Raw genomic sequence first — 12,971 nt, 5'->3', positions numbered from 1 at the left:
CAACAAATATGATTGTAGTTAAGTAGATCTTGATCAATATCAAGATCATTTTTGGGAAAAACTATTCTGCTTAATCTAAAAGTACACTTCAACACTAGAAATATTTACAATGAAGAAAAAGAAAATTTCAACTTCTTGGCATTTCAATGAGAAATCTTTTTGCTGTAACTGCAGATGACACTGCCATGCCATGAGGAAGAGCCAGAGAAGCAGTGTATTGAGAGCCTCCTTAAATGACTGTTAAAGTTCTATATTTCATCAATAGTGTTTTGCCCATCAAGAAGCGGTGCTTGTTTGCAAATCTATTAATAAATCAAGACAAAACAGAATCAACAGTAAAGAAGGTATTAATGTGATAAATACTAATAGCGTTCTTGGGGATAATTTCTGATTAGCATTAGCATTAGTAGAGGCATTTGATGCAAGAAAGCAAGCTTATGCAGCATCAGCCAAAAAAAAAAAAAAAAAAAAAAAACCCACTTCCACTTCACCCCTCCGTTTGTTCAAAATACCTATCCAGCTGAGCCTTAAACTTATTTAGGCTATCAACCTCCACCACAAGGGATGGAAGTCTGTTCCACCAACCAACCACAGATTGTTATGTGACACTACTGATGAAAGGCATAAAGTACTTCTTAACTACAATCATATTTGTTGGTTAAGTTTTGATTCAAGTGTGCAGAGACTGCATGAGCTTATGATAATGTAGTATCTGATTTGACCCCAAAATATGAGTTAGTGTCAGAATTACAACAAACCTCCATACATGGTTGCATCCTATTTTTAAAAGACTTTTTAAGAAAGCTTAGTTCTATAAATCATGAACTTAAAAATAGATGTTTAACAGTTATTGACACTTGATAATCAATAGACTCAAAAATACTACTGCTGACATAGTCACTTAAGTAAAATTAAATGATGATCTCTACATTTTTTCAAGTGTTAATGAGTTCCTTTCAGATAAATCACTAGCCACTAAGATTGAAATAAAACATAAAATAATAATGTACCTTGAAAGATTGTGTGATGAATTGGAAGAGAGATGTCAAGAGTTAGTTTTTCACAAATATCGTATTATTTGTATTGTCGCCATTTCAAGAATCATAACAATTTCTTTACAAATACAAAATAGACTTTCATCATTTTACAGGATAGGAACCATTTGAAGCAATATAAAGTTTACACTGATGGAACTTTGCAGAGACAAACAAATGTATACTTTTTTCATGATAAAAATGCCACAGTAGAAAGTTTTTGATGTGATCTGTATCAACACTCAGAGCATTATAAAGAAGTTGCTCTTATTTCTATATTAATTTTATAGTGTATTTTCAACAACAGTTATTACATATGAAAGATCATTTAGCAGACTTCATTTCACAAAAAACAAATTCCAAAATAAAATTACCAATCAATCAGTCAGCAATGTATTTTGCTTTGGAAGAGAAAAATGTATCCGATTTTCCTTTTAACAAGTTATTGTAATAAAACATGCTTTTTCATAATTTATTTCTTGTATGATTAACCATTGTGATTTTTAGATATTTTCAATTGTGTTTAAAATCTCTGCTTATTTTGTACTTATTAAATAAGAAATATAAATGTGAAAAATATTACATACTCATTACAAAACATTCATTTATTTTCTGAAATCCCTTTTGGGATAATTTTATAAAATTTAAATAACAACACAATGCAAATGGTTAGGAATTATATGTTACTGCTTGAGAAGTATGTACTATAGGGTATAAATGATTGCTTTTGTTCTTATTTTTGTTAAGTTTGTGAATTAATATCGATTATCTATTACACAGATTTATAATCAAAACAAACTTTAAAAATAGCTATATAGGTTCATTTATGGTAAAATTATAGAAATCTGAAAGACTGTGGCCACAAAAATATTTGTCGTGAGAACCGCTGATCTAGTATATAGATATCTTCTAACATCTATACACTAGATGTTAGAGGGTAGCTAATAAACTAGTGTATACTTTAACGGGTTGTTAATTAGGAAAAGTCAAGGATATTAGGTGAGTGTTTACGATTATTGAAGGCGCCTCCGTAACCGCATATCCCCGGAGCAATATAGCCTTAGTTGCTAATGCTCCTAAAAACCAAATAACAACAACAACGACGACGATTATTGAAGACCTAACTATTGCGATGGTACCCATGTTGAGAAATCAAGCATGTATGCAAAAACTGCAGTCCACTGTTAAATGTGACATAGCATACTGGCTGTCAGAAACAGCTATTAACAAAAAAGTAGGCAATTAACAATGTTAAGACATTAGTGAGGGCAATGGTCTGGCATCTTTGCAGCTGGGTCAGTAAAACTGGAAAAAGAAAGCCAGATGAAAATAGGTCACCAAAAACAATTACTCCATTGTCAAGAAAGTTAACCGGGAGAACATCAAAATTCTATGGCTTGCATGGCACTGACACATTTTTTATTCATTCTCTACTGTGTTTTTGGATTTGGGAGTAGATTTATATTTTTCTGTGTACCTTTCCCCCAGCAATTTTCTTTTAAATGATGATGCAACATTTTCTGTTTTCAAACTACAGATTACAAGATTACAGGTTAATTGTTTAGTTGGCATTTATGAGATGTCATGTGAGTATAATAGTCTAATTTTAGGAGTTTATATAGACACTAAAAAGTAAATGTAAATGATGAGTGGATCAATTAAAGGATAACGGAAAGACCCCACACAGTGAGCAAAGTCAGTACAGTGAATCTACAAACTAGAAATGCCTCTTTGTGATATAAAAATCCAGAACATATGGAGGTGGTATATAACACAAGCAGAATCAGCAAATTTCAAGACTGACCTGATTAAAAAGATCTGCACCTTAAACATGGAATTTTCATTGCACATGTACACAGGTTTACTTATCTGTTGTTAAAAATAATTTCATTGTCATTTTCAGAGTGTAGAAACAATCACTGAAGCATATAGTGAAAAAGCTTTATAAAGAGAAAGGATATCTGAATGGTACAAGGGCTTTAAAGATCTTTGTGATATTAGGATTATTGAAGAATTATTGCAATGGTACCCATGTTGAGAAATCAAGCATGTATGCAAAAACTGCAGTCCACTGTGCAATTTTTGAATGATACAAGGAGTAGCAAACCTTGCAAAACAACAAATGATAAATTTGTCTCCTGCATCAGAAACAGTATTTGGGCCAACTGTCAAATAAGAATTGAAGACAACTTCTCAAAATGGATATCATTTTAGTTGCTATGACATCACATATGGTATTTTAAACATGGAAAGATTATGCAAATTCTTTCTTCCAAGTTTTTAACTGCAGATCAGATTGAAAAAAAGAATTGAAATGTTTGATATTTGTGGTTGTTACAACTCAGGATTTCTAAAAACAATAGTGATAGGAGGTGAAATTTAATATTATCCTTATGGTGGTCTTTCCCAACAGATAATTAGTGCCACTAGTTTAACTTTTCACCATTCTTTAAGGTAAAAGCTGAACACAAAGCATAATGTATGAATAATGGACAGAAAGAGAGAAAAGACCTATTCAATTCTTCAAACTGCTTCAACAGTGTGCTCTTTTTCCACAACTGCTACTCACTCAGCTAATCACACAATGACAGTGGTCAAATATAAAAAAAATTTTAGTTGTTCACCTGCAAAAGACAGATTTATTATAATTTGGAACTGTAATCAAACACAATAAATGCAGCTGATTGAAATCACTAAAAAACATATAAAAATATAAAATAAAAAAGACATACTAACCAAAACCTTCAGGGACCACCAAATTCTTTAAGCCACTTTCCCTTATAAATCCAGAGAAGTCAACAGAACATGAGTGAAATATTGTTTATGTAAACTTTGTTTTGATACTTCCTTAGAAGAATGAATCAAAACCAAATAAGAACTAGTGATTAAAACTCCCATTAAGGGAATACTTATCATGGCTTCCATCAGTGGGCAAACCCTGGCACCCTTATCTCCGTTTATAGCATTGGTACCTATATATTTAAAGAAGAATAACTCTGACCCCTTCTTTAATGCCAACTAAATATGAAATCAACAATTACAGCTTCCAGTCAGCCAGTCTAATGATTATACTTCTAGTAACTGTGCAACACCAAATGATCACAATTTGTAAATTAATAAATAAATAATCAACAGATCCATACATATTTCCCATTAGTTAATATTAAAAATCTTTATATATATATATATATATGTATACACACACATTTTAAATAACTGTTCGGCAATGAATTCTTGACTTACACAAATTTATTCATTTATTTTTTAATTTTAAAACTTTTCTATGACATCGTAACACTTACCCTGCAGAAGGCACTACTCCAGCAGGATGAGGAAAAGCTATAGGTGATGAATAGTTGAATGGATCAAAGCATGGTTGATTATAAACATAAGGAGGATAATTGTTAACTGCTTGATTATTATCACTCCTAGATCTTTGTCTAGTTGAGCGATCAACAGGTTTGGCCCAAGTAACTTCAATTGTTGATCCCTCTAACTCTCTATCTGTAGGAAAAGTGTGGTTTTAAAATTTTTTAATGCTTTAAATCACTGAAAATTAACTTCAACATTCTACATACAGGCCTGAGAAATAATACTAATCTGGTGATTATAAATAATGAGGTGTGGGAAAGGGGAGGAATCTACAATATGCAAATGAAAATGATTATTATATGAGAAGAAACTGAAAAAGCAAAATATCTTATGACACACTGAAAAATTTATGCACATAAGATTTGAATATGCAATACTTCTCCAGTAAGTCTCTCCAATATATCTCCCTACTCCACAGCAGTTTAGTGACATGATATATCACTATTTGCCACTCATGAAGTAGTTTTTATATAAATATAAACATATATATTTATATTTCATTTTTATTAATATACGAGGTGTGGCAATAAAGTTCCCAGACTTGTGCAATAAAAAGAACACAAAGTGAGGAGCTCAAAAATGGTTTTATTTTTATTCAACCACCTGATTCAACATGCTTATTACACCATTCTAAAAGTTTCTGAAACACATTGGTGAGGGCACCCAAAGAAATGTTGTTCAGTTTGACAGTTACATTTTTCTTTATGTTCTCAACATCCTGAAATATCTCTCCTTTAAGGACAGTTTTCACCTTGGGAAAGAGGAAGAAGTTTGCTGGTATGGGAGTAGGGTGGACTGTTCGCTTCCTTACATCATTTGGCTTCTAATAATCGTGATGAAGACTTTTACTATTATGTACAATGATATGTTTCATCAAAAATATCTTCACAAGAACTGCAGAATGGGCAGGGGCATTATCATGCAACAAGAACCATCTGCCTTTCTCTCTAAATTGCAGCCTCACCTGGGAAATGCACTTAAATAGTCTTTGAAGCACCTGTACACAGAGAATGCAGCAATGACTGTCTCCCTGTCATATACAAATTCCTTATAAATCACACCCTATTTGTTTAAAAACATTCAGCATCATCTTGATCCTGGACTTCTGTAAATAAAACCTTTGACACCTTGGTGATGATTTTGAAGTCTACTGCACTGATGCTTTGTCTCTACATTGTACTGAAACACCCAACACTCATCTCATGTAACAATACAGTCAAGGAAATTAGATTTGTATTGCCACGTCTTTGTAGGATGAAGCCTTTGCATCAGGACACTCTTTGTTGCTTCTGCTCATCCATGATGCTGTATGGCACACATTTTGCAGTTCTTCCTTTTCCCTAAATCTTAATGCAGAATTTGATTTGATAAATCGTCTTCTCATTCATATCCAACTCAGCCATCATTCTGAGGGTCAAACAATAATCTCTTGCCACAATTTCCCAAACCTTTGCAACTGTGCTCATTTCAAGAGGTTGACAGATGCCCAATTCTTGGATCATCACGAACAACCTCCTTCACACAATGTGAAGGAGCTCAAAAATGATTTTATTTTTATTCAGAGTACACACACTGGTACAACTTAACATTTCACCACCATAAACAGTTTTTAACATTTCATGTTTCTGTTGCAGTTTCCCCAGTTTAAAGCAAAATGTGATATTCGTTCATTGCACTGTCGCAAAATCACGAGAGAGAGAGAGAGAGAGAGAGAGAGAGAGAGAGAGAGAGAGAATGTTAACACTGCTAATGAAACTGGTTGTTACTTGCAACCTTTCAGCCTACTGGATAATCTCTGTACCACCATCTGTTGGAGGATGTTTGAACTACAACATACTACTTCCATTTTTTTTTAAACTCATCAAACATAACCACAACAGCACCAGTACAGGAACTTTATTGTCGCACATCATATGTCATGTAAGCTGAAAAAGTAATTACAATATTTAATGTATTATCCTTGATTTTTTGGGCATTTTCAATGTTTTTCTGCATGTTATTAAAAATAAAGAATTTTTTTTAAAAAAGATATTATTAAATTAAACTACTACAATAAATGTAGTATTAACACAATAATATCAATAATACTGTCATTAAATGAAATTTACTGATGCTACATTAAACATACACAAAAGACACTAATTATTCTATACCAGTAACAGTAAGAAAAGCAAATGAATACTACTGAATAAAAAAAAAATTAGTGCACCTAAAGGTAACAATGAATAGTATTAGTAGTGGCAAATGATGCAAGGAATCAAATTTATATAGTATCAGCCAAGAAAGAAAAAAAAAACACTACCAGCCCACCCACCACCCATCTCCTTTAACAATTTCCCTAATACTTCCTTAAATTTATTAAAACCACCCCTCTCTACAACACTGGATAGACATTTGTTTCCACAATCAATCACTCTATGGCTAAAATCAAATTTTTGCATATATACTATAACCATCCATTTTAAATTTAAATTATGTCCCCTTATATTTTTCAATCAAGCAAGAGTTAGGATGCCATCTGCATTTAATTTATTTAATTTGTTTAGGTCTTGAATACTTCAATCAGGTCTGCTTGCAGGTCCTAGATTTCAAACAGTTCAATTTGCAGAACTGAAGTCTTTAATAGTAACAGCACCCCTTTGTGTTGACTAATCTTCTTGCTCTTCTCTGCACCTATTACAACAGATCCAAACCCTTCCTAAAATGAAACTTTCAGAACTGGATATAACTAAGATGTGGCCTAACCACTGTCTTATAACAACAGAATAATCATATCATTGTCATTGTCCAACAGGATAATCATCTCATTGTCCCTGCTTGCAAAATCCCTGTATATCATTGAGAATCCCATGAGCTTCCCCAGCAGAGCCTGTCTAAACTGCTCAGAAAAACTTGATGTCGAACTGTACAAATTACCCCCAGATCTTTTTAATTCTTCACTACCTTCAGTGTGGTATAACCAAAAATGATATGTTATTCTGGCATTACTGCTTTCACATGCAGTACCTTGAATTTTTCCATGTTAAACCTCAACTGCCACCAGATATGATCTATAAAAATCAGTTCATCTGGCTAATTTTTATAGGTCTTGTTGTAGAATCATACTTTGATTTGTCATTAACCACCTACCAACCTTTGTATCATTTACAAACTTTTATATTAAACTAGATATGCCTTCATCAGTTTTGTTAATAAGTATTTAAAACAATAAAGGGCTGGCTTAGCACTGAACTCTGAGGGACTAATAACATTAGTACACAAACAGCAGTGCCCATTAATAACCATTCTGCCTTCTACCACTCAACCATCCCTTTATCCATAGCAGTAACTTGTCTCTAGTGCCACAGTACTCCAATTTGTATAGCAGTCTTTCATGTGGAACATTATCAAAAGCTCTGCTGAAATCTAGGAACTGTATATGTCAAAATTAGTTTTTGCATCCAGTTCCTTTTTTACTGAATCTTTTATTTCAATGATACTGAATTTTTATATCTTATCCATTCACACTATTCAGGCAAGACTGCTCCTTAATGAATCCATGCTGTGATTTCTGTGCAACTGCATTCCTAACAAGGTTATCTTGCATTTTTTTTTGATCACTGACTCCATTTACCCTGAAACAGAGGTCAAGCTTACAAGTCTATATTTACTTACTTCTTCCTTTTATCCCCTTTGTGAATAGGGAAGACATCTGCACAGCTCTAATCCGTAAGGACCTCCACTGAATCATATAATTATGGGGACTCGCTCATAATTCTAGCTAAAGGTTTAGTTTACTTACGTCTTTTACTGCTTCCTTTAATATAATCAGATAGATTCCATCAGCCCAGCTGAATTTATTCATTTATAGCCTCCACAATTTAATTTCCACTTTCCTCTCAGTTATCACAAAATCATTAAGCTCCCAGTAAGTTAGTGTACTTATGTTATTCCCACCCCTAAACACTTCTTCATATGTGAATATACATGTAAAATATTTATTCAGTTTGTCAGAAGTCAGAACAGAATCATTTATAGTTATGCTATTCATATCTACTAGACTAGTGGTTCCCAAACTACTGAGATCTACGGACCCTTTCAAAAATCAAAAAAAGTTTGCGGACCCCTATATATAACATATGCACATATAATATGTATATATATATATATATAGTACTAATATTAAACTGTTAAGAAGCAAAATAAGCAGAAAAAAGAAAATAACAAAAGCTATCATATGTCTAATGCTCCAAAACGTGCAGCGCAGCAGTAAAGGAAGCAAAAGGATATAAATAATGTGTGGTTTGTAACACAGTGTCTGTGAAAATGGAAATGAAAAATACACAAAGTTCCTGAACTAAGAGAAGTTTAAGGGATAGTAGAAACTGGAAGTGAAGTAGTGGTGAAAAAGTGAAAGAATTTGAAAAACCTAGTACAAAAATGAACTGGGATTGAGGATTCTGCAAATTGCAACGCCTGGAGAGTAGGCACCTGCGAGGTGATCTGATTTTGAATGGGTTGAGAAAGCTGAATGCTGATTGGATTCTTCCTCTTGCTCAGACTAAGAACCTGAGGGGGCACAGTTTCGAATTGAGGAAAGATAGTTATAGAATAGATATGCAGAAATTTACCTTTAGCCAGCAAGTAGTTGATTGGTGGAACAGGCTTCCACCTTTTGTTGTGGAAGCTAATAGTCTAAATAAATTTAAGGCTGAGCTGTACAGGCATTTGGAACGAATGGAGGGGTGAAATGTTTTTTTTTTTTTTTTTTTTTTTTTGGCTGATGCTGCATAAGCTTGCTTTCTTGCATCGTATGCCTCTACTAATGCTAATACTAATGCTAATTTCATTCTACGCTACAAATTCCAGAAGATTGTCAGGTTATGTAAATGTTTCATGTCAGGTTATGCTAATTTCATTCTGTGCTACTTGAGTGGTAATTGTATCCATTTTACAGTACGCCTGTATAAGAACTGCAACCACCAGATACATATAAATGAAGAAAATTTTGTCATTGGCTCATTTTCCAATATACACACGATCCTCAATTTCTCAGCTATGTTCTGGTTACACATGAATAATGTTTACGAGATATGAAATTCTCCCTCTGAAAAACATTGAAGAAAACTCATACAAATGTCAGCACTTGTTATTAGTATACCTTTTCCTTTAACATTTGGTGTGGCATTCTTAGGGACAATGCTAGGTACTTATTTTTGAACAGCAAGGCTTTCGCTAATGGCATTCCCACATTTTCTGTGGAACAATTTGTGGGAACTATTAGAAGGCATACTCTTTTAAAATCAGCTGAGGATGTGGTTTATGCACAACAGCGCACGAGTCCAATTTTCCTGTGATATTTCTCAATTTTTAAATACAGAGTACAATAAAGGACAATTTTTGGCCAGGACAGCGGGGGTGACATGAAATCCCTGGTTTATTCTACCATGCAAGACAAACTGAGAAATAGCATTTTGGAAGCTGCCAAAACCATTAAGGAGAGTGCAGAAACAATAAAACATGCCAGGAATCAGTGGTGAGCTATAGTGGGCTCACGAGAGCTCATTGTTATTTTTTTTGAAAATTTGCGAGCCCATCGTGGAGACGATCATTTATTTTACAAATAAAATCCTGAATGCAATTATTGAGTATCCAGAGCCGAAACTAGAGCTGGGTGAGGGGGGCCCCCATTCCCAGTATTTTAATGGTGCAATTGATCGGCTATGTATTTTAAAATTGCTTCATTTTTGATTTAATTACAGTCCGACCTCTGTTTAATGAACTTCTTTATAGCAAATTTTTTTGATTTCCTCTTATTTTAAATGTAATGGTAATTACATTTAAAATAGTTTCTGTTGAACCAAGAAAATTTCTATGTAAAGAACGGATTACGAGAGACAACTGTGTATGCATTGTTCTCACCTCTGGTCTTTAGGCAATTTAGGTAATTACAAAGTGCGAATTAAGGGTAAAAGGGATTACTGTTCCACAACGTTAGTGGTGTCCATAAAACCTATCCAGTCACATACCGAGAAGTCGTGCTAGTCAATATGCTTTCCATAGTCAGTCAGAGGATTAAGAAATTTCTCAACATGGATTATATCCTCTGGCCAACCTGTGTTGTGGTTCCCCTTTACTCTGAAAAACGGGCATTTGTTTTTCAGAGAAGTGAGTGATCCATGCCTTCCCGTAAATTTCTCCTGTCTATGTTTACATGGTTACAGTAGCAGAATATTCATGTGATTCAGACATTTTGCACTGTATTCAAAGAACTAGTGACAGTAGCAATGTAGAGGGGGGATTGAGGCAACTAAGATATTATATAAACTGGTAAGAAGATGAAATGTTTCAGATTTTGAAACTTTGTCGAGCCTTTCACTGTGTAGAAAATGTTCTAAAATATAATGGCATACAGGCAATAATTTAAAAAAAAAACTATCACCAATCTCCAAAAAACTAGCGCAAATTAAGGATGATTGCTAAAGAACTTGATATGGAAACTATAAAGATCGGGTGTTGTTTGGGCCACGATGAGCAGCTTGTAGCTTGCGGACGGCAATTGCGGGTTGGAGGAATTATTCCACTTTGTGCAAACATTTTGAATCAGAAGTTAAATATTCCGGATTATTAAATTGATTTTTAAATCTGGAATTTCTTAACCATTTAGCACTAATGATCTACATCCTGCAGGGGCTCTCTTACCTTTCAGAAGCTTTACAGAATCACTATGGTAAAAGTAGATAAATTAAATTATTCGACCTATCAATGCTATTGCTAATTTGAAAAATTCTGAAGGAAATTATGAAGCTAAAATTGAGAGCATTGTTGAAGTGGAAAGAATTTGAATGAATCAAAATCAAAAGTAAAAAAATTACCTCATGACAAGTTATTAAATGCATTTTAATATTAAATGCAAGTTATTAAATAAATAAAGGATAAGTTATTAATTCAACAGAGTGATTTTAAATTAAATAAAGAAAATAATGATACCATTGAAAGAAATTTTAAACACACGCTACTCAAAATCATGGAATGTGAAAGAACTTTCATCTCGGTGGCAAGACGGTGAAAACTGAATAACAAATTTAAGTTTTCTGATAAAATATGAAATAAAAATTAATGATTTTAAAGATTTTATCGAAGACAGTGTATCTTTATAATCGAGTGAAATTACCTTTTCAATTAAGAAAGCCAGAAAATATCTTTAAAACCACTGCGATTAGCAGTGCTGAAGCTGAGTGAGCTTTCAGCGTATTGAATAATATTGTGACAATTAAACAAGTTGCAGATTATAATGACCATACATATAAATGGAAAACCATTGCTTCAATTTGATCCGGATCGTTACGTCAAATCATTCCTCTGTAATCATCGCTCAGCTATTGAGCAAAGCAGAAGATCGACAACAAAATATTAATAAAGAAGTAAATTCTATGTGGTAATTTTTAGAATAAATTTTTCTTTAATATTTTTGAAATAATTTTTTTTCATGTAATCTGTGATTTTTTGTGTACTTTTTCTAGAAAGTTTGTTTTTTATGTAATATTTGTTTTTATATCGTGGAATGTTTTGTGATAGTTTTTGTTATTTGTAATATGGGAAATATTTCATGTTATTTTTTATTCGCAATATTAAAATTTTATCGTGAAAAAAATGTATCCATTATATTTCCTAGTTGTTAAAAAAAAAAAAAGATGAATAAAAAAATTGTGTTTGTGCCGAGCACGCGCGGTAGGCGGTTTATGTGAAACATCCTTCACGTTTCTTTTAGGTATTTTGCTTTGTATATATATCGATTATGAAATAAGAGCTTTTTAATTGTAATTATTTTATTGATCATTCAGAGATTTTCATAATTTCTGGAAGACAAGATACAATGAATTTATGATAACTAAAGTAAGAGATGTATACTTGTCAGTGCAACGTATATAAATATCTCTGTAAAATACCACCGATTGATGTACTGATCTTGTAGTTGAAACGACATACGCAGCTGTTTGTGAATCCTAACAATGGAATTTAATGAAAATGCGAGACGAAAAAAGAAATTGTTGACAAATACAGTGAAACTTCTAACGGACGCCTCTCGTTAACGGACATCTCTCTACAACGGACATTTTCAAATTCCCCAACTCACCTCCATTGGTTTTAACGTGTTTTCAGCTTCTATCTAGCGGACATTCTCTGTAACGGACGCGGACAGGCAATCTGCACTGTTTCATTTAGATTAGCACTTAATTTGATCACCCCATAACGGACTGCGGGAGAGCTGACGGCCCCTTTTCTAGGAACCTTTCTTCCACGTATTGTCTCAATCGTGTGTTTATTTTCTATTTCCGATTTTCTGAATTTTATCAAGGTTTACGTCGCGGTTCTAAACCCTTTATCGAGAATTTTAAGGCACGTGTAAAACTTCTGATGAATTCGGTGTGTGCAGAGGGGGGGGGGGAAATTTGGTCGGCCTTTCATCTTTTCAGTTTCCAGTTTTGTTCAGTGTCGTGTGAAGTGCACAATGTCTTCTCGTAAACATTTAACTTTAAAAGTTAATGAGTCGAACTCATTAATGCGTATGATCGGCAAAAAATA

The 12,971-nt window shown here is 33.3% G+C and overlaps 1 protein-coding gene across 1 annotated transcript in view; it reads right to left on the bottom strand.

Moving 5' to 3' along the window:
• The window catches only part of LOC150086637 (APOBEC1 complementation factor-like), a 268,827-nt gene that overhangs the window by 183,876 nt on the left and 71,980 nt on the right, over positions 1 to 12,971 (bottom strand). The window contains exon 3 of the mRNA XM_090372213.1: positions 4,337 to 4,538. Within this exon, the coding sequence (XP_090228339.1) occupies positions 4,337 to 4,538 (202 nt within the window). The remainder of the gene's footprint in view (positions 1 to 4,336; positions 4,539 to 12,971) is intronic.

This window comes from Mastigoproctus giganteus, chromosome 4 (assembly GCF_048544385.1).
Source record: "Mastigoproctus giganteus isolate SK-2022 chromosome 4, ASM4854438v1, whole genome shotgun sequence".
In the NCBI taxonomy this organism is placed as follows: Eukaryota; Metazoa; Arthropoda; class Arachnida; order Uropygi; family Thelyphonidae; genus Mastigoproctus; species Mastigoproctus giganteus.
Note: the sequence above shows the minus strand (reverse complement) of the source record. Positions and strands in the feature narration are given on the sequence as shown.